The following is a 22,760-nucleotide window of genomic DNA, read 5'->3' as shown; positions in this document are numbered from 1 at the left end:
CACTATCTATACTGGCTGAAAAATACAAAATTATTTTTCAAGAAGAAAATGTGGCTACTGAGAAATATGCCCAAAACCAGATTCTAAGTTATGCCATCTTTTGACGGACATCATCAATCAGTCCTCAGTTGGTCAGAATCTCCACTGACTGGTCGCTACAGTCCATGACAACTGAGGTCTGATTCACAACGGCAGTCAAAAATGATATTCACTTGATATTCCTGAGGCCCTGGAAAATAAAAATTTCTTTTCGAGCCAAAAAATGCATCTTACCACGTCACGGGGTAGCTCATCATCTTCGATGTCTTCTAATATGAGGTCCTGTAGGACCTCCACAGGACCTAAGACAACACAGAGTGTCAGTCAGTGCATTGGTGCTGCTGAGGTATCTCCTAAGGAGCTTTGGGAAATGTGGACCAGGCTGGAGCGTATGGAGCTGGGCATTTGATAAGAATGGACCCAGCTATTGCTGGACCATTCTCCTTGGTGCTGAAGAGAGGAAAAGTAGAGGGGCAGAAAGAAATGAAAGAGCCTGGCTTCCTAGCCAGGGAAACCTCATCAATGTGAAATCGTCATTTGAAGAACTGGTTAATACAGAAAGGCAGTGTACTATAGAAACAGGAAGTAGATTAGGGCTGCCTCGAACCAGGGGTGTGGGGGGTTGGGGAAAACAGAGGAGTCACGACTAAGGGGGTTTTCTGATTGGGAACCAAGAGCTTCTAAAATTAGATTCTAACAATGGTTGCACAACCCTGTAAATAGAGTGAAAACACTGAATCACCTAATTTAAATGAATGAATTGGTTTGCATGGCAACTACGTCTCGGTAACTGTTTAAGAGAAAAAGAATACGTACGGAGGGGATACTGGGCCACAGGCTTCTCCTGCAATAAGAGAAAAAGAAACACCATGAGGATTACATCATGCTGGGTCCTATTGGCACAGCTCTTGTATTCACTTGGTGACATTAGAAAACCAGATGGCAGACTGGGCGTGGTGGCTCACGCATGTAATCCCAGCATCTGGGGAGGCCGAGGCAGGCAGATCATGAAGGCAAGAGGTTGAGACCATCCTGGCCAACATGGTGAAACCCCGTCTCTACTAAAAACTACAAGAAACCTGGCATGGTGGTGGTGACAACCTTCAGTCCCAGCTATTCGAAAGGCTGAGTCAGGAGAATTGTTTGAATGCAGTCGGAGGATGCCGCAGTGATCTGAGATCACACCACTGCACTGTAGCCTGGTGACAGAGAGACTCTGTCTCAACAACAAAAGTAAACTAAACAAAAAACCAGATGTGAAACAGTGATGAAGTCACAGGCCCCGAATAAAGCACAGGGGATCCTTGCAGAAAATGCTGTGGGTTTGGAATACCTAGCAACTATCTATACTGGCTGAAAAATACAAAATTATTTTTCAAGAAGAAAATGTGGCTACTGAGAAATATGCCCAAAACCAGAATCTAAGTTATGCCAACTTTTGACGGACATCGTCAATCAGGCCTCAGTTGGTCAGAATCTCCACTGACTGGTCGCTAGAGTCCATGACAACTGACATCGTATTCACAAGGGCAGTCAAAAATGATATTCACTAGATATTCCTTAGACCCCGGAAAATGAAAATTTCTTTTCGAGCCAAAAAATGCATCTTACCACGTCACGGGGTAGCTCATTGTCTTCGATGTCTTCTAATATGAGGTCCTGTAGAACCTCCACAGGACCTAAGACAACACAGAGTGTCAGCCAGTGCATTGGTGCTGCTGAGGAATCTCACAAGGAGCTATAGAAAATGTGGAACGGGCTGGAGCGTATGGAGCTGGGCGTTTGATAAGAATGGACCCAGCTGCTGCTGGACCATTCTCCTTGGTGCTGAAGAAAGGAAACATAGAGGGGCAGAAAGAAATCAAAGAGCCTAGCTTCCTAGCCAGGCAAACCTCATCAAGGTGAAATCGTCATTTGAAGAACCGGTTAATACAATAAGGCAGTGTACTATAGAAACAGGAAGTGGATTAGGCCTGCCTAGAACCAGGGGTGTGGAGGGTTGGGAAAAACAGAGGAGTCACTACTAAGGGGGTTTTCTGATTGGGAACCAAGAGCTTCTAAAATTAGATTCTAAAATGGTTGCACAACCCTTTAAATAGAGTGAAAACACTGAATCACCTAATTTAAATGAATGAATTGGTTTGCATGGCAACTACGTCTCGGTAACTGTTTAAGAGAAAAAGAATACGTACGGTGGTGATACTGGGCCGCAGGCTTCTCCTGCAATAAGAGAAAAAGAAACACCATGAGGATTACATCATGCTGGGTCCTGTTGGCACAGGTCTTGTATTCACTTGGTGACATTAGGAAACCAGACGGCAGAGTGGGCACGGTGGCTCACGCATGTAATCCCAGCATCTGGGGAGGCCGAGGCAGGCAGATCATGAAGGCAAGAGGTTGAGATCATCCTGGCCAACATGGTGAAACCCCGTCTCTACTAAAAACTACTAGAAACCCGGCATGGTGGTGGCGACAAACTTCAGTCCCAGCTATTCGAAAGGCTGAGTCAGGAGAATTGCTTGAATGCAGTCGGAGGACGCTGCAGTGATGTGAGATCACACCACTGCACTGTAGCCTGGTGACAGATTGACTCTGTCTCAACAACAAAAGTAAACTAAACAAAAACCCAGATGTGAAACAGTGATGAAGTCACAGGCCCCAAATAAAGCACAAGGGATCCTTGCAGAAAATGCAATGGGTTTGGAATACCTAGCCACTATCTATACTGGCTGAAAAATACAAAATTATTTTTCAAGAAGAAAATGTGGCTACTGAGAAATATGCCCAAAACCAGATTCTAAGTTATGCCATCTTTTGACGGACATCATCAATCAGTCCTCAGTTGGTCAGAATCTCCACTGACTGGTCGCTACAGTCCATGACAACTGAGGTCTGATTCACAACGGCAGTCAAAAATGATATTCACTTGATATTCCTGAGGCCCTGGAAAATAAAAATTTCTTTTCGAGCCAAAAAATGCATCTTACCACGTCACGGGGTAGCTCATCATCTTCGATGTCTTCTAATATGAGGTCCTGTAGGACCTCCACAGGACCTAAGACAACACAGAGTGTCAGTCAGTGCATTGGTGCTGCTGAGGTATCTCCTAAGGAGCTTTGGGAAATGTGGACCAGGCTGGAGCGTATGGAGCTGGGCATTTGATAAGAATGGACCCAGCTATTGCTGGACCATTCTCCTTGGTGCTGAAGAGAGGAAAAGTAGAGGGGCAGAAAGAAATGAAAGAGCCTGGCTTCCTAGCCAGGGAAACCTCATCAATGTGAAATCGTCATTTGAAGAACTGGTTAATACAGAAAGGCAGTGTACTATAGAAACAGGAAGTAGATTAGGGCTGCCTCGAACCAGGGGTGTGGGGGGTTGGGGAAAACAGAGGAGTCACGACTAAGGGGGTTTTCTGATTGGGAACCAAGAGCTTCTAAAATTAGATTCTAACAATGGTTGCACAACCCTGTAAATAGAGTGAAAACACTGAATCACCTAATTTAAATGAATGAATTGGTTTGCATGGCAACTACGTCTCGGTAACTGTTTAAGAGAAAAAGAATACGTACGGAGGGGATACTGGGCCACAGGCTTCTCCTGCAATAAGAGAAAAAGAAACACCATGAGGATTACATCATGCTGGGTCCTATTGGCACAGCTCTTGTATTCACTTGGTGACATTAGAAAACCAGATGGCAGACTGGGCGTGGTGGCTCACGCATGTAATCCCAGCATCTGGGGAGGCCGAGGCAGGCAGATCATGAAGGCAAGAGGTTGAGACCATCCTGGCCAACATGGTGAAACCCCGTCTCTACTAAAAACTACAAGAAACCTGGCATGGTGGTGGTGACAACCTTCAGTCCCAGCTATTCGAAAGGCTGAGTCAGGAGAATTGTTTGAATGCAGTCGGAGGATGCCGCAGTGATCTGAGATCACACCACTGCACTGTAGCCTGGTGACAGAGAGACTCTGTCTCAACAACAAAAGTAAACTAAACAAAAAACCAGATGTGAAACAGTGATGAAGTCACAGGCCCCGAATAAAGCACAGGGGATCCTTGCAGAAAATGCTGTGGGTTTGGAATACCTAGCAACTATCTATACTGGCTGAAAAATACAAAATTATTTTTCAAGAAGAAAATGTGGCTACTGAGAAATATGCCCAAAACCAGAATCTAAGTTATGCCAACTTTTGACGGACATTGTCAATCAGGCCTCAGTTGGTCAGAATCTCCACTGACTGGTCGCTAGAGTCCATGACAACTGAGGTCTGATTCACCACGGCAGTCAAAAATGATATTCACTTGATATTCCTGAGGCCCCAGAAAATAAAAATTTCTCTTTGAGACAAAGAAATGCATCTTACCACGTGACGGGGTAGCTCATTTTCTTTGATGTCTTCTAATATGAGTTCCTGTAGGACCTCCACAGGACCTAAGAGAACAGAGTGTCAGTCAGTGCATTGGTGCTGCTGAGGAATCTCACAAGGAGCTTTGGGAAATGTGGATCAGGCTGGAGCATATGGAGCTTGGCGTTTGACAAGCATGGACCCAGCTGCTGCTGGACCATTCTCCTTGGTGCTGAAGGAAGGAAAAGTAGAGGGGCAGAAGGAAATGAAAGAGCCTGGCTTCCTAGCCAGGGCAACCTCATCAATATGAAATCATCATTTGAAGAACCAGTTAATACAGAAAGGCAGTGTACTATAGAAACAAATAGTAGGTAAGGGCTGCCTAGAACCAGGGGTGTGGGGAATTGGGGAAAACAGAGGAGTCACTACTAAGGGGGTTTTCTGAGAGGGAACCAAGAGCTTTTAAAATTAGATTCTAACAATAATTGCACAACCCTGTAAATATAGTAAAAACACTGAATCACCTACTTTAAATGGGTGAATTCTTTTGCATGTCAACTACGTCTCAGTAACTGTTTAATTGAAAAAGAATACGTACGTTGGTGATACTGGGCCGCAGGCTTCTCCTGCAATAAGAAAAATAGAAACACCATGAGGATTACATCATGCTAGCTCCTGTTGGCAGAGGTCTTGTATTCACTTGGTGATACTAGAAAACCAGATGGCAGACTGCGCGCGGTGGCTCATGCATGTAATCCCAGCACGTTGGGAGGCTGAGGTGGGCATATCATCAGGTCAAGAGACTGAGACCATCCTGGCCATCATGGTGAAATCCCCTCTCTGCTAAAATCTACAAGAGACCTGGCATTGTTGTGGCGTGAGACTCTAGTCACAGCTACTCAGGAGACTGGGCCAGGAGAATTGCTTGAACCCAGTATGTGGAGGTTAGAGTGATCTGAGATGACAGCACTGCACTGTAGCTGGGTGAAAGAGAAAGTCTCTGTCTCAAAACAACAACAACAACAACAACAACAACGAGAAAACCAGAGGTAGAAAAGTGAACAGGTCACTGGTCCCAGATGATGCATAGAGGATGCTTACAGAAAATGCAGTGCATTTCGAAAATTTAGGAGGTGTCTATGTTCTCTCGGCAATACAAAATTAGTTTTTCAAGAACAAAAGGCTGCTACTGAGAAATGTGCTCACGACCAGTTTGTAGGTGATGTCCTCTTTTCACAGACATCATCCGTCAGGCCTCAGTTGGTCATTATCTCCACTGACCAGTCGCTAGAGTCCAAGACCCCCAAGGCCTAATTTATGATGGCAGTCAAAAATCATATTCACTTCTTATTCTAGAACACTCAGGAAAAAAAATGTCCAGACAAGGAAATGTATGTTACCGTGTCAGACGCCACCTCCTCCTCCTCACGCTCATGTATATACTCTTCTGGGTCGTCAACAGAAACTAGGAGAACACAGAGTGACAGTAAGTGCATTGGTGTTGCTGAGGAATCTCACAAGGAGCTTTGGGGAATGTGTGTATGGAGGGGTGGAGTGATGGAGCTGGGTGGTTCACAAGCATGGACTGATCTTCTGCTGGACCATTCTCCTGGTGTTGAATGAAGGAAAAGGAGAGGGGCAGAAAAAAATGAAAGAGCCTTGGCCTTCTAGCTAGGGCAACTTCGTCAACGTGAAATAGTCACCTTAAGAACTGGTTAGCACAGAAAGGCACTGTATATAGAAACAAGAAGTACATTAGGGTTGCTTAGAACCAGGGGTGCAAGGTTGGGAAAAACAGAGGGGTGTCTACTAATGAGGTTTCTTTGAGGAGGAATGAAGAGATTTTAAAATTAGATTGTAACATGGGTGCATAGCCTATAAATATAGCAAAAACACCAAATCACCCACTTTAAATGGGTTAATTAGGTTGCATGTCAACTATATTCTAATGAAGCTATGTTAAAAAAAAAGAATACTTACTGTGGTGATATTCACCTGTAGCATGTTCCTGCAGTAAGAGGGAAAAAAACCATCATGAGGATCAGATCATATTGGGTCCTGACTGCACAGGTCTTTTATTCACTTGGTGGTGTTAGAAAACCAGGTATCAAACAGTGATCAAGTCACTGATCACCAAATAAAGCATAGAGGATGCTTGGAGAAAGGGCAGTGGGTTTTTGTGTTTGGTTTTGAACAGATTCTTGCTCTGTCACCCAGGCTGGAGGGCAGTGGCATGATCTCGGCTCACTGCAACCTCAGCTTCCTGGGTTCAAGCAATTCTCCTGCCTCAGCCTTCCAACTAGCTGTGACCACAGGGGCCTGCCACCATTCCCAGCTAATGCTTGTATTTATAGTAGAGATGGGGTTTCTCTACTATAGTAGAGATGGGGCCCTGTCTGCCTCAGCCTCCCAAAGTGCTGGGATTCCATGTGAGCCACCAAGGCAGTGGGTTTTCATGGAATATTTAGCAAGTCCATGTTGGCTGTCAAATACAAAATTATTTTTCAGAAAGAAAATGTTGCTACTGAGAAATATGCTCACTACTAGTGTGTCAGTGATGTCATCTTTTGACTGACATCATCAATCAGGCTTCAGTTGGTCATACATTCCAGTGACTGGTAGCTAGAGTCCATGACAGCTGAGGCCTGATTCACAATGGCAGTCAAAAATGATACTCACTTGATATTCTAGAAGCCCCAGAATAAGACATTTCTTTTCAAGACAAAGAAATGCATCTTACTATGTCAGGTGATGTCTCTTCCTCAAGCTTTTTAGTTGTACACTCCTTTGGGTCTTGAACAGGAGCTAGGGGAACACAGAGAGACAGTCAGTGCACTGGTGATGCTGAGGAATACCACAAGGAGGCTTGGGGGATGTTGACCGAAGCTGCAGTGTATGGAGGTGAGCTGTTGACAAGCATGAACTGAGCAGCTGCTGGGCCACTCTCCTTGGTGCTGAAGGAAGGCAAAGGAGAGGGGAAGAAAGAAATAAAAGAGCCTTGTTTTTCTAGCTAGGGCAACATCATCAGTGTGAAATAGTCTGAGAACCAGTTAATACAGAAAGGCACTGTATATGGCTCAGTGAGAGCATCTCATCACACCTGCTGTCCACGTGAAGGTCTAGGCAAATCCCAACATTTTATGAAATGTTACAGGATTATTTAGCTTCTGTGGATCTATGTATCCTGCTACTACATTAATCATCTATCCTGTTGTATTTTTAAAATTTTAAAAGCTTACATATTTATTATTTTAATTATTAGGTGTGCATTTCAATGATATTATATTTAGTGAGTAACATTCATGATGCTGTGTCAATAATGAGAAAAATCAAATCTAAATTCATAATCTAGCTTCCACCTTGGGCAATGAAAGAAAAACAGCAGTACAATGTCGAATAGAGGAAAAATAAATAACGACTGCAGAAATTAATGGAATAAAAAACAGGAAATCATCAGAGAAAATCAACAAAACCGAAAACCAGTTCTTTGAAAAGATCAATAACACTGAGAAACCTCTACCTTGTCTAACCTCAAAGGAAAAGAAAGAAGTCACGAGGTACTAATAGTATCAGTTTAAGAAGAGTTGAATCAAAAAATAATAATAAAGGAATGTTGTGAACACATCTGTGCTCACACTTGGAAACATTATATGAAATGAGCTAACTTTTTGGATCTGTTTCAGAAGGTTAAACGTCTTCTCATGATAAATGAATCATCTAAATAGGCCTATATTTATATTATACTAATTTATAATTTATATTAGTATAATATAAATATAGGCCTATTTAGATGATTCAATAATTAGTATCTTCTCAAAAGAAGAAAAACACTACCTTCAGATGATTTCACTGGTAAATTCTACCAAACTTCTTACAAAGAAATGTAGTCTTACTGTATGAGCAAGTAATAATTTTAGTATTTCCTTGCATTTTAAAAATTATGTTTCCAAACAAGACACAAGAAAGTTTATAATTGCTGTACTCATAATTGCCCAAACTGAAAGCAAATGTCTAAACATTTGGGATGTCCTTTACTATCAAAAGTGAACCAAGCCTGGGCAACACTGTGAAACCCCATCTGTACAAAAAAAATAAAATTAAAAAAAATAGCTTGATATAAAGCATGTGCATTACAGCCATCTGCTTGGGAGGCTGAGGTAGAAGGATCACTGGAACATGGAGAGGTCAAGATTGCAATGAGTGATTGCACCAATGCACTCCTGGGTGACAAAATGAGACCTTTTCACAAAAACAAAGAAACAAAAAGAACCAAACTCTAAGTTGTTGTGTAGTTGCATCACCCATTGATTTAATGCATTAAATGGGCACAAATGAAATAAATGAGGAACATGACATAGCATTTACTAAGTCTCTCTGGGACACTGGGTGAGTAAACTGGAATTATTTGCTTCAATCAACTTAATGATATAATTTCCACCCTACCTTCATTTTCACTGGGGCAAACTTTCTTATGCCTCCATTTTTTTTGTACCCAGCTCCTGGTGCGGCCAGCCAAACCTGCAAGGTAGAAATGTATTATAATAAAGACAATGCTTGACATCTTGCTGGCAGAAGACCACAGTGAAATTAGTAAAAACTTATTCAGTTTAAACTTTTGATCCTAGTTTTCACCGACTGCTTTTCAATGCTACCTGAATTAGATCTGGGTTCTAGGAAGATTTGTTTGTCCAGGCAGATACCTTTATTCAGATGAGACAATATAGAAAAGCAGAAGATCCAAGTTACCAAGAATAGGCTGGGTTCAAATCCTACTTAGAATCTGCATATACCATCTGTGCTTCTCTTCCCTATTCTGAGATGTAGAAACAGTAGTAGATCTATGCTATACACCTACTAAGGTCTATAGCACCTAAAATGATGAAATGCACATAAAGACTTTAAAAGACCCTTTTTTTTGTAAATGGCCTAAAATGTTCAATCATTCAATGTCGAGAAGGATAATCCAGATACTTGGTAGTGGTTGAATACAGAGAGAAAGCTTGCATGTCTCTTGTGCAGGGTAGGATGGAAAGTGACTTCACAGTTTCCATGGCCACATGATTTCGAGCTCATGACAGAGATCTGTGATTTCCCTGATCCCCACATCAGCCCCAAGGGACAGGCAGGGTAGGGGCTACAACCCATGTTTTCCAATTCAGTGAATTAAAACTCAGACGCTTTGAGTGACTTGCCCAGAGTCACCACAGTGAGGAGTGATAGATCTGAGGTAATAATGTAGTTGGTTCCCCAGGGATAGAGATCCTGGAACACCTGAGTCCTCTAGATCATGCCCTGGACCCCAGACTGAGAGCTCTTTTCACAAGCTTTGTCAAATCCTGCTGCCCCAACATTTCTGTGAAATGGTTGAAGCACTGGAGAGGTGGCAGGTGGCTTACCGCATTTACTGACCTACTCTATTATCCCTATGTTGTCCCTTTATTAGTTTTATGACCCATAAGGCAAACATTTTAAGTCTCTCAGTTATGATGCATGATCACAGATTTTACCTGAGTCCACTCTTTCAGGTGATTCTCATCTGCTGGGCTGGAGCTGGCCTGACATAAAAGAGGACACATGGCATACCACAGAGCTACTGTGTGCCCCACTCCTGTGAACATGGCATACCACAGAGCTGCTGCATGCCACACTCCTGTGCATGTGGCATACCACAAAGCTGCTGCTTACCCCAGTCCTGGGCACATTCTTGCCTTGCTTCTGCTTTCCCAGCTCTAACAATACTAATTCTGGCTTCCAAACAAATCCTGTACATCCCTCTCAGTTCTCAGACTTGCCTCAACTGTTGGACATGTTAATCACTGTTGTAGTGACCATGACTGAACTGTGACATTCCATATACCATAGTATATGTTTATCTTTTTATATATTTCTTAATAAAATTTAACTTATTTTTTTCAGACTTTTAGGAACATTTCTGGGCTAGGTGTGCTGGCCCATGGCTATGCTGGCCCATGGCTATAATCCTCACATTTTTAGAGGTAAGGCAAAAGGATTGCTTAAGGTCAGAAGTTTAAGACCAACCTGGGCAACACAGTGAGACCTCGTCTCCACAAAAAGTCTTCTAAATGTCACCAGATATGGTGGTGAGCCTTTTTTTCAGACTTTTAGGAAGATTTCTGGGCTAGGTGTGCTGGCTCATAACTATGCTGGCCCATGGCTATAATCCTGACATTTTTAGAGGCTAAGGCAAAAGGATTGCTTAAGGTCAGAAGTTTAAGGCAAACCTGGGCAACACAGTGAGACCTCGTCTCTACAAAAAATCTTCTAAATGTCACCAGATGTGGTGGTAACCCCTTGTATCCCTAGCTACATTGAAGCCTGTTGTGGGAAGATCATTTGAGCCTAGAAGATTGAGGCTGCAATGAGCTATGATCATGCCACTGCACTCCAGCCTGGGTGACAAAGCAAGACCCTGTCTCTTCAAAATAAAAAGCATTACTGCGTTACAAGTATCCCATTTTATTTCTCATTAACTAATATTGCTGTTTTCATCCTGAGGCTTAATTGATTTAGTAAGCTAAAAAAAAGTTTTTTAGACAAGGTAGTATTTAAAGCAGGCCATATGCACGCCTTTTTATAAATTCTAGTTTTAATGCCATATATCTAGAATTTACATTCTTGATCTACTCAGTCTTCTTCTTAGAACCAGCCTCCTCATATATAACAAAAGTATAATTCCCATATTACACCTAACTCAAAACACTGAGAGGATAGAATAAAATCAAAGAGCAGTCTGTATACTACACAAGGCACAATAGATTACAAACCAAAGCTTTCTCTAACTCAAAGGCGAAAAGTGCACACTTAACATCCTTTGCAGAACCCATAGCAAAATAATATTTTGAGAAAATATGCACTTTGGCTACCCAGTGAAGTTAGGAGAAAACTGTCACAGGTCATCATCAAGACTTCCCCAACGTTGTCTTTTATTTTTAAATAATGAAATACACATTATTTCTCCTGCTTTCTTTCATGTATATTACCGCATGTTCTCCTTTTGGCTTTTCTGCGTACCCTATTCTTGGGAATCACTCCACAGCAATAAAAAGACATCTTACTTTTTTTCACAGCTCCATACTTCTCCTTTATGTAGAAGTACCAGCTTATTTTACTAGTCCCTTACTAGGCATGTCAGTTATTTCCAATATTTAACTATTGAAAATAATGCAACAAGAACTTTGCACATAGTTTGTTTTATATTTATGAAGCATACCTTCAGGATAAAATTCCTCAAAGTAGAATGTCTGGTTCAAATGCATTTTCACGGTTGTGAGATTGTGCCAAATTCCCCTTCATGGAGTTGAGCCTTTTTGCATTTCCACCAGCAATATATGAATGCAACTTTCCTTACAGCCAGACCAAAGAACGTTTTGCCATGGTTTTGGGATTTCCCTCAATAAGAGACCCTGCAGTAGAGCTGTCATTTGCTTTTCTTTTATGAGTGAAGATGTGTTTAAAAATCACCTGCATTTCTTTTTCTGTGATTTGTCTATTTACTTTATAATCTACTTTTAGTTTCACTTGATTTTTCTCAAGTCAGCCTCTTTCAGGTCATTGTTGTTTTTCTCTTCACTTTCAGCTCTCACCTGAACTACTCCACCAGTCTCCTAGCTGCTCTTCCTGCTTCCACCCTTGTCTGTATTAAATTATATTCACACAGAGATGCTGCTCAGTCTTTTTCTTAGAGAATTAACAGTAATCCTGAGCTATAATCCTCCAGTGGTTTTCCATCTCATCTAAAGTCCGTGCTCACTATGTGTACAAGGCCTTCACCCACCTTATTCATCCCAGCATCCTTTTACTCTGCTGCAGCCACCCTTGTGGCTTTCTGTCCTTTGCCTAAAACTTTGTTTCAATTTCAGGAATTCCAAAGCGAATATCCCTCTCTGGAAGCCCTCTCCTATCATCCTCACAGGGTTCCCCTCACTTTATTTATAAAAATAAATAAGATGGGGTGTCTCTGTGTTGGCCAGACTGGTCTTAAACTTCCATCCTCAAGGAATCCCCTCATCCTGGCTTTCTAAAGTGCTGGGATTAAAGTTGGGAGCCACTATACCCAGCCTATTTCACTTTTAAGACTGTTCACATCACTTAAAGAGAACATCCAGCTCTTAGCACCAACCCTCCATAAAACTGCCCTCCTCTTTAATCCATTACCCTACTTTACTTTCTTCACAGCACATCACCACCTGCCATTCTTGACTATTCATGTGCTGGCTGCCCTTACTTCCCTATTGAATGTAAGGGTCAGACTTAGAATGGGGCTCTCTGTTGTGTTCCACTGTTTTCCCTGCATCTGCAACACTGCCAGGCCATTTGAAACTGCTCAATACATATATTTCATTTTACCCCAAACTAGTTAAGTTTCTCCCAATTCTCCCAGATCTGCTAAAGTTGTCTTTTGTTTTGTCATCTAAGACAGCATCAGATTTTTTAAACTGGTAGCTATTTAGAATTAAAGACAAGCTATCAAGATCCTCAAAAATATAAATGAAGAATATTAATGTCTATTTAAAAGTCAATGGTAACTGCAGTTTGACACAAGTATATTTAATACTAAAATACCTTAAATACAAAGTGACTCATTTCATCGGTTTAATTATGTCACTTGACAAAATTTATTATCTGAATTTTATAACGAGATATCACACATCTGTCATCAAAATGTGCTTTATGTGTATTCTGAATCAAACATGACAGGATTGTTTCTGACTTTACGAAAAAAGACAGCCAATCGCAAATGGTAGGTAAATAAATAGTGCTTTAAACAGTCTGTAGTACACTAAGCATTTATTCAAAGTCATCAGTTACAGCAGGGTACCCTGGCAGGCAAAGACATCCTGAAGTGCTCTCTTGGTGTCAAGTACTGTTTGAAAACCTTACCCCATTATTTCACTGCTTTAAGTAAAAGTTACAAGGCAGCACATATAAAATGATCAGAAAGTTTTATTTTACAAAAAAGTTTGTGAAATAAAATATTATATTCAAATGCATACCAAAAATTTCCAGAAAACAGTACTCAAACACTAACACAAGTGAGCTCTGGGTATTCTGAGTGTAATAAATAACTTTTATTTTCTACATTTTTTACATAAAACATACTGATAGTTATTTTAAAAGGAGGGTTCAAAATAGCTACTAGAAAGCTGAAAGACCTGCTGCTCAGAGGTCTCTACATCATATGCCCATTCTTTCCCTTCCCTGATCCCTCATTTGAGAGAGCCAACAAACTAGCAGCATTCCTATGGTAAGAACACAAAAGGCTGCATGAAAAGTCGATGGGTAGTGATAAAATTAGACAATGAGTTCCTACTATCTTAATCTGTGTTACTTATATTACCCCCAGTCATATTAGATATACTGCTAAATAAAGGCATGATAGAACAAAATATGCTTGAGTCTGAGATCTAAACTGGGTTCTTAGAACTTCTCTTTAAAATGGCTTCAAGACACAATGTTCTTTGGAAATATTTCAGAAGAGAGCAATGAAGCAGAGCATTATTTATGGCATAAGTTCCTGAAACAGGACTTGCCACCTAGAGAGCACTCCAGGTTGTCTTTCCACAGCAGTGCGCCCTGCTCTGCCTGATGGCTTTAAATGACTGTTTAGTGTGCCACAGAATGGTTGGAGCACTGGTTGCTGTGATATTTGTCTAAATCACCAAAAGAATTCAATTCATCATTATAGAAAGGCTAAAATGTTTCACATCTAAGTAGGAATTTATCACTTTCCAAGAAAAGTGATACACAATTTTCTGAAATAAAGATATTAACAAAAAACTTTGAATGTGTCTATATTTTATATTAAGGGTGCTGAACATGTTTCTTTCTTGTTTTATTTGCCCAGTCAGGCTGGAGTGTACTGGTGTGATCTCGGCTCACTGCAACCTGCAACTCCCGGATTCAAGTGATTCTCCTGCCTCAGCCTCCCAGGTAGCTGGGATTACAGGTATGTGCCACCACGCCTGGCTAATTTTTTGTATACTTAGGAGAGAAGGGGTTTCATCATGTTGGCCAGGCTGGTCCCAAACTCCTGACCTCAGGTAATCTGCCCACCTTGGCCTCCCAAAATGCTGGGATTACAGGCATGAGCCACTGTGCCTAGCCAAAGAATAAACACTGAAATTGAGGTTTCTGTTATCCCTTTACTGAATACCACAAAAACACATTTGAAGAGACATATGGAAACTTACTGTCATGCACATACACATAAAATGGTAAATTCTGTGCTCACAAACTTTTTCTTCAACTGTTCTGACTTAAAACTTCTTACTCGCAGCCTGTGCTTTAATGTGTGGGCCTTGCCTGCCCTCTTGCCAGCTTCTCCCGACCAGGGCATTCTCAGCTTCAAATCAGTTAGCAGAAGAAACTCTTCCACGTTTATTAAACTGTTGATTTAACTGGTAAATGTAGGCCATTTTGTTACCCCTACTTTTATCCTTATCTATTTCAATAAATGTACGGACAGCAGGTAGAGCCAGGAGAGACGGCACATGCCTGTATTGTCAGCTTTCCTACAGGCTGAGGCAGCAGGAGTGCTTGAGCCCAGGCCAGGGTCAGAAGCTGTCCTGTGACACACAGTGAGGACCCATCTCTTTAGGAGAAAAAACAGAGAGGTAAATGTTGTGTAAAATAAAATGCAAAAGGAACTAATCAAGATGAAAGTAAGTTCTAAGAGAGGTCTATGTTATGGGTAGACCTTAAAATAGAAGGCATTCTGGAGTCTGTCAAGTTCTTTAAGAACTGAGTTTGGCATCACTATGACCTCCAATGTCTACTTTGATGACTTAGAACCTCAGTCCTGTTTAGCAGCTGTCTCACACAGTCCCTTCAGATCTCTAAGCCTTCTTTTCTGCATCAGCAACATAGGGAGAATATACACAGGCCTTATTTGTATTTGGAAGCTTCCAATCAGATGTACATGAAAACATGTTTTACATCCTAAAGAATAACGAAAAGGCTCACATTGTTCTCTCACTACATCATCTGCCAAATCAGACAGAATATCACAGAAAGGCTTGCCATACACCACCAAGCAAGGAGTTTCCACAGGTACTTGCATGCTTTGTGTATAAGGTATAATCTATTAAGTCTCATAATTATTTTTTTATTCTTTCACAATTTTTCAATATTCTGAAAAGGGAGTACAGCACTCCCTTGTTACAAAGGCACACCCATCATGAGGCTTAATTATTCTGTGAAAAAAGGTAAGAGCCAAACTGAAGTTTAAACACAAGACCTGTAAGACATTTTCTCCATACTAATAAAATCTCTGCCATTAAAATGAAAGAAATGAGCTGATCATATTTCTATGTCTTTATGATATAATGTTTTCTATTTCAGTGGACTTAGTTTTTGTTCAAGGAACTGGTTACCCAGAATTATCTGTTGCTAGAATCATCTATTTCTAAAATCCTAAAGGATTTTAGACCGAAGGCTGCTGGCCCTGGCTGATGCCTGTCACCCAAAAAGCCTGTCACCTGGTTACCAGGAAACAACCAAGTCAGGCTACTGGCTCACAATGCCCTTCCCCAGAGCCCCACCCAATGGCTCACAATGCCTATCCCTGCTGCTGCCCACCTATGGTCACCATTCCCCCCATGTGACTGTATTATTCATCCTGGGCTGCCTGAGCTTTCCAATAATAAGAAAAGTGTGTGGAGGGAAGAATGGTTGTTATTGGAAGTCACCCTGGGTGCTGAACTCAGTGGAAAACCCTGGTTACTAATGTCAGTTCCATTAGCATCTCTGGTTTTCTGAGTCTGGTAGCTTTCCTTTGCTCAACAAATGTAGTGATATACAAATGTTTGACTGATTTTGTAACTAAATGCTCATCTCCTGTCTTACAAGTGTTAGTTTTTGTCTTCAATTTGACCCTAGCAAAAAAATTAAATGCTTCCTCTCTCCTCCCCTTTCCCATCCTGTAGGAAGATGAGCCATGAAAACAAACTCTTTTCCACAGGCAGAGTCTGGCCTTCTAACTCTCAAGTCTTTACCTTACAAATTCAAGTCGAAAGTCATTTCATCTCCTTTGGAACCTGTAACCATGACCTAGCTCTACCTGTCTTTCAGAACAAGGAGGTAAACAAAGCCTGTGAAGTAACTGGAGTAGGGCTGAAGAGACATTCATGTCAAAGTGGGAATTTTAAAGTAATCAGAGCTCAAGGGCTAAACTTTTGGGTAAAACCACAACAAAAACAACTTTTTTACAGCTCTGGCGGTAACATTTCATACCTTTTGCAGTCATTTTAAGCATGTCCCTCAATTTTTCCTCCGGTTTTCAAATTACAATGGGAAGAAATAAAGTTGCTTCAGTCAAGGTGACTTCAAACCATCTGTTAAGAACACCATATAATCTCTTCCATAGCTCTATTTTAAATTTAAGAAGTTTCCAAATATCTGAGTCTGAATTTTCCCAATTATTAGCTTCCTTATCAAATAGGAGAAAAGACATGATTGGGCCTTTAACCGGCTCCTTCACTGAGATACCATAGTAGCTGAATAGGTAAGGCTAGAGAATGGGATGGAGACTCCAAAACTGGAGTATCTGAATTTTCACCGGGGAAAGCAAAAGACTAGACCAAAAATGCCTCAAGCAAGAAGGTTCAACAACAAAGACAAGAGGCAGGACAAGCCTTTGTCCCCCATGCCCAGCCCTGGGAAAGCTGGCTATAGGCAGGAGGGAGCTGAAAGCTGAGGATGTCTCTGAGGTGAGTAGATGGGAAGGAAGTGGGGGAGGTGTTGGCCAGAAAGAAAATGGCACCCATGGCTTCTTTACCTTTGTGCAGCTTTGACTTTGGCTGCACGTGCTGGACCTCCGCCACTCCGGGATGGAACACGGCAGGCTCTGCAGTGGTGGATGCTGGTGGTGCAGCTGCCACAGACTGAGTCTCACAACATGGCGCCACTGCCTCCTGGCACCAGGCACAACTGAGGCCAGCCCTGGGGCTTAGGCAATTCCCCATGGGTGACCTACAAGGGGACTTTCAAAACATAGCAATGCACAAAATCAGAAAAAAAAAAAGAACAATGAGAACACATGGACACAGGGAGGGGAGCACTACACACTGGGGTCTGTTTTGGGGAAATAGGGGAGGGACAGCAGGGGGTGGGGAGTTAGGGAAAGAGAGCATGGGGAGAAATGCCAGATATAGGTGATGGGGAGGAAAACAGCAAATCACACTGCCAGGTGTGTACCTGTGCAACAATCTTTCATGTTTTTCAATGTACCCCCAAACCTAAAATGAAATTTAAAAAAGGAAAAAAAAAACAAAGCAACAAAATCCAAAAACAACAATAAAAAAGAATAAAGAAAGCAACATACAAAATAAAAATTAAAAAAAACAAAGAAAAAGCAAAGCAACAGAGCAAGCCCCAAGGGCACAAACACTTCTGTGAGAGTAGTCGGAGCTCCTCCTCCTCCCACTACTGAAGGCTGCTGGCCCTGGCTGATGCCTGTTACCCAACAAAGCCTCCTATGCCACCTGGTTACCAGGAAACAATAAAGTCAGGCCAGTGGCTCACAATGCCACTTCCCACAACCCCACCCAAAGGCTCACAATGCCCATCCCTGCTGCTGGCTACCTGTGGCCACCCTTCCCCTCTTGGTGACTGCATTATTCATCCTGAGCACCTGATATATTCCATTTTTAACCATAGGCCTCAAAAAACCCAGAATGTCCCTTCACAGATTCTATATAGAGAGTGTGTCTAACCTGTGAATAAAAAAAAGGTTTCATTCTGCGTGATAAATCCACAAACACAAAGCATTTTCACAGAAACCTTCAGCTTCCTGTTCTTGGTTATTTGGGCTTCAGTCTTGTATGCTGTCAGGTTCTAGTCCTTGTAAAGGTGATTTCCATGTCTCCACTCATTTATATGTGCCCAGAACGGTTGGCTCTTGGGAGGGTCTTCATGACTGAGGCCATGGATCCTTTGCACTGTTCCTTGAATCCACTTGACACAAATTACTCATCTATTTCCTCATTCTAAACCTCAAATTCCAATAAATTACCACCAAGTGGACAAAGGTCCATGGGCCAGAGCTCTTGGTGTGAACAACATAGTTTTTTGTGTGTGATTAATAGACAGTGACTATACAAAATTAAAAACAATGCTTGTGTGCTGACTACCAGCACGCCATGGTGATAAGACACTCTGTATACACTATCTTATTCAATGCTTGTTACAAATTCATGAAGTGGATTTTTACACAAACTTTCTATTCGAGCTTTTTGGAACAAGAGGCTAGTGTAGTGACTTCCACCTACTCGGCAGCAGATTCAGATACTTGTTATCTGATGGCCAATCTCATTACATGTATACTCCTACATGCTTTTCCTCTCCTTCTCATGATTTTATAGCAAATCGCATACATCATATAATTTCCTCCCTGACTGTCTTGGTATATGTCTGTAAAAGATATGATTCTTGTTTGTTCTTTCAAGACAAGGTCTCTGTCAACCAGGCTGGAATTCAGTGGCATAATCTTGGTTCACTGTGGCCTCTCCTGCCTCAGCTTCCTGAGTAGCTGCAACTACAGACTCACATCACCATGCCCAGCTAATTTTTTAATTTGTATTTTAGTAGAGACAGGGACTTGCTATGTTGCCCAGGCTGGTCTAGAATTCCTGGATTCAAAGGATCTTCCCACCTTGACCTCCCACACTACTGAGATTATACATGTGAACCACCATGGCTGGAGACAAGAACTCTTTAAAAAATATAATCCCAATACCATAATCAACCAACCATCTCACACCATTGCTCTTTATCACTGTCAACTCTCCTTCTAGCTCCAAATTTCCAGTCATTTCATGTATTTATTGTGTGAATCAGGATCCAAATAAAGTCTCTCCTTGGGATTGTTTGATTCACCTCTTAGGGTTTTTTTGATCCCAACAACTTCCCACTTTGATCTCTGTGCTGTCCCTTGCAGTCAATTTACTGAATCAATCAGGTCATTTCCACATAGTTTGGATTACGCTAAGTGTGTTCTTATTATGCTGTTTCTCATACTGTGAATCTTGCTAATTGTATCTTGTGATGTTGGTTAACTTGCTCTTCACTTTGTTCTAGTTTTGATAAATTAGTAGTTTGATCTCAAGACTTGGTGAGATTCAGGTTGGACTTGAGGGTCAGGGAAAAGACTGTGCTAGTTTCTTCTGAAAGAAGGTGTGTACTTTCTGGACATCTTTTTAATTGGTGATGTTAATGGCCATTGATCAATTATGGATTGAACAATGAAGGCATTGTTGTATCATTCCTTCTTTGTTTATGAGCTGCCATACTTCCAGAAAGAGATACTGCTACCTGAAGGGCCTTGCATGAAGAAAAAAATGAAGTAAATATAAAAGAGAGATGCTGCTTCTTATAAACTGTGTTACTCACTTGTACAACTTATATAGAAAATGCCAGTTCATGGCTTGATTTCTTCTGTTCACCATTTTTCAAAATGATGGGCTGTTTCATTTGTATTCTTCAATGGTGACCACTTCTATTAATTAATTTATTTAAACAGGAAGGGTCTGGCTCTGTTGCCCAGGCTGGTATGCAGAGCAGCAGTCATGCCACTACAGCCTCAAACTTCTAGGCTCAGGTGACCCTCCCATCTCAGCTTCCTGAGTAGCTGGGACCAAAGACATGGACCCTCATACCTGAGTAATTTAAAAAATGTTTCATAGAGACAAAGTCCCCCTATGTTGCACAGGCTGGTCTTGAACTGCTGGATGAAGTGATCCTCCTAACTCAGCCTCCCAGAGTGTTAAAATTACAGGTATGAGGAACTAACTGTGCCAGCCCACTTTTATTTTTTCAAAAGGATCATTATGAATGCAGATATTCAAACATATCTGATATATCTCAATTCACTGCACCTATTATCCTTATTAATGTACAAAATGTCCTATCTTTGGATAGGAGTCCCTTCAGATTGGCCCTTCAGACATGTTATAATCATCCTAATAATCTTTGATGGATTCTTTGCTATCCAGAGTGACAATATGTTCCAGGCTCCTTACACATTTCTGGCCTAGACCTGGAATCAGCACTTTGTCCAGGAAGGCTTCTTTTCTTTCACTGGGCAATGGTATTTTGAGACTATATTGAGGTTGCAATCTTGGTGCTAGGGGTAAATAGTATAATTTTAAAACTTAGAAAACTGCCTGGCTCATGCCTGTAATCCTAGCACTTTGGGAGGCCAAGACAGGTAGATCACTTGAGGTCACAACTTTCAGACCAACCTGGACAACATGGTGAAACCCCATCTGTACTAAAAATACAAAAAATTAGCCAGGCATCATGGTGGAAACCTGTAATCCCAGCACCTTGGGAGGCGGAGATGGGTGGATCAAAAGGTCAAGAGATCAAGACCATCCTGGCTGACATGGTGAAACCCTTTCTCTACTAAAAATAGAAAAATATTAGGCAGCCAGGTGCAGTGGCTCATGCCTGTAATCCAAGCACTTTGGAAACCAAGGCAGGTGGATCACCTGAGGGCAAGAGTTCAAGACCTGCCTGACAAACATGGTGAAACCCATCTTTAAAAAAAAAAAAAAAAAAGAAAGAAAAACAGTAAATAATAAATAAATAAGAAAATACATGCAAGACTGCCTCTAAATCATTATACAGATAGTTAAGAAAATGAATAAATGCAAGCCTGAACACAAATATAGAAGTATAAAAATAATGTTGTGAGCCTGGGTCTAAATAAAATAATTGAGTAAATGTGAGCCTGCCTCTAAATAATCAGCTAGCTAGATAGATAAATACATAAATCCAAGCCTGTCTCCAAATATTTAAATAAATAAATAAATTCGACCTGCTTCTCCATTAGTATGCCAGCAAATAATTCAATAAATAAATGCAACTCTGCCTCCAAATAAATCATAGATAAATAGATAAATTAAATCAATAAATAAGCAGCCCCACTTGGTGGTTCATGTTTTTAATACCCCGCCCATTGGGAGCTTCAGCCAGCAATACCACCTGAGGTCAGGACATCAAGACCAGCCTGGCCAAGATGGTGAAAAAGTCCCTATCTCTATTTATAAAAATAATAAAATGAAAATAATTAACTTACTAAATAAAAACATAAATAAATAAATGCAAGCAGGCCTTCCTGCCTCTAAGTAAATAAATCAGTAATTATGTAAATAAATAAACAAAAGCCAGGCGAGATGGCTCATTCCTAGAATCCCAGCACTTTGGAAGGCTAAGACCAGTGGATCATGAGGTCAAGAGATCGAGACCATCCTGGCCAACATGGTGAAATCCCATCTCTACTAAAAATACAAAAATATTACCCAGACGTGGTGGCACTCACCTGTGGTCCCAGATATTCCAGAGGCTGAGGAGGAAGAATCACTTGAACTTAGGAGGCCGAGGTTGCAGTGAACAAAGATTGGGCCAGTGCACTCCAGCCTGGGGACAGAGAAAGACACCTTCTAAGATAAACAAACAAACAAATAAATAAATAAATAAATAAGTAAAGAAATGCAAGACTGCCTCTAAATCATTATACAGATAGATTAAAAAATGAATAAATGCAAGCATGCACACAAATACATAAGTATAAAAATAATGTTGTGAGCCTGGGTCTCAATAAAATAAATGAGTACATGTGAGTCTGCCTCTAAATAATTAGATAGCTAGATAGATAAATACATAAACCTGTCTGCCTCCAAATATATAAATAAATACATAAATTCCACCTGCTTCTACATAAATATGTCAGCAAATAAATAAATGCAAGTCTTTCTCTCAATAAATCAATTAATAAATAGATAAATAAATCAATAAATAAGCAACCCTTCTTGGTGGCTCATGTTTTTAATCCCCCACCCATTGGTAGCCTGAGCTGGCTATATCATCTGAGGTCAGGATATCGAGACAAGTCTGGCCAAGATGGTAAAAGAAACCCTTTCTCTATTTAAAAATAAAATAAGATGAAAATAATTAAATAAGTAAGTAAAACTAGGCCGAACGCAGTGGCTAACACCTATAATCCCAGCACTTTGGGAGGCCAAGGAAGGTGGATCACGAGGTCGAGAGATTGAGACCATCCTGGTCAACATGGGGAAACCCCGTCTCTACTAAAAATACAAAAAATTAGCTGGTCATGGTGATGCGTGCCTGTAATCCCAGCTACTCAAGAGGCTGAGGCAAAAGAATTGCTTGAACCCAGAGGGCAGAGGTTGTGGTGAGCCGAGATCATGCCATTGCACTCCAGTCTGGGTAAGCACAGTGAAATTCCATCTCAAAAAACAAAATAAAAAAAAAGTAAAAATATAAATACATAAATGCAATCCAGGTTTCCTGCCAATAAGTAAAGAAATCAGTAATTATGTAAATAAATA

General features: G+C 41.1%; 1 protein-coding gene across 44 annotated transcripts in view; it reads right to left on the bottom strand.

The window, feature by feature from the left end:
• Window positions 1-22,760, bottom strand: part of LOC103790476 (uncharacterized) — a 99,505-nt gene that overhangs the window by 33,913 nt on the left and 42,832 nt on the right. For 35 of the 44 annotated variants that reach the window (XM_078354962.1, XM_078354941.1, XM_078354952.1 and 32 more), the window contains 14 exons: window positions 21,728-21,825; window positions 17,183-17,387; window positions 8,830-8,904; window positions 7,127-7,191; window positions 6,367-6,394; window positions 5,787-5,851; window positions 4,985-5,012; window positions 4,405-4,472; window positions 3,609-3,636; window positions 3,027-3,094; window positions 2,232-2,259; window positions 1,651-1,718; window positions 856-883; window positions 274-341 (listed from right to left, as the gene is read on the bottom strand). In XM_078354962.1, the coding sequence (XP_078211088.1) occupies window positions 274-341; window positions 856-883; window positions 1,651-1,718; window positions 2,232-2,259; window positions 3,027-3,094; window positions 3,609-3,636; window positions 4,405-4,472; window positions 4,985-5,012; window positions 5,787-5,851; window positions 6,367-6,394; window positions 7,127-7,191; window positions 8,830-8,904; window positions 17,183-17,369 (804 nt within the window). In that variant the 5' untranslated portion in view covers window positions 17,370-17,387; window positions 21,728-21,825. Of the gene's footprint in view, window positions 1-273; window positions 342-855; window positions 884-1,650; window positions 1,719-2,231; window positions 2,260-3,026; window positions 3,095-3,608; window positions 3,637-4,404; window positions 4,473-4,984; window positions 5,013-5,786; window positions 5,852-6,366; window positions 6,395-7,126; window positions 7,192-8,829; window positions 8,905-17,182; window positions 17,388-17,601; window positions 19,726-21,727; window positions 21,849-22,760 lie in introns of all 44 variants that reach the window. The other 9 variants (XM_078354963.1, XM_078354932.1, XM_078354942.1 and 6 more) reach the window with 8 other exon arrangements.

The sequence above is a fragment of the Callithrix jacchus genome, chromosome 17, assembly GCF_049354715.1.
Source record: "Callithrix jacchus isolate 240 chromosome 17, calJac240_pri, whole genome shotgun sequence".
NCBI classification, from domain to species: domain Eukaryota; kingdom Metazoa; phylum Chordata; class Mammalia; order Primates; family Cebidae; genus Callithrix; species Callithrix jacchus.
This window is presented reverse-complemented; position numbering and strand designations above follow the sequence as displayed.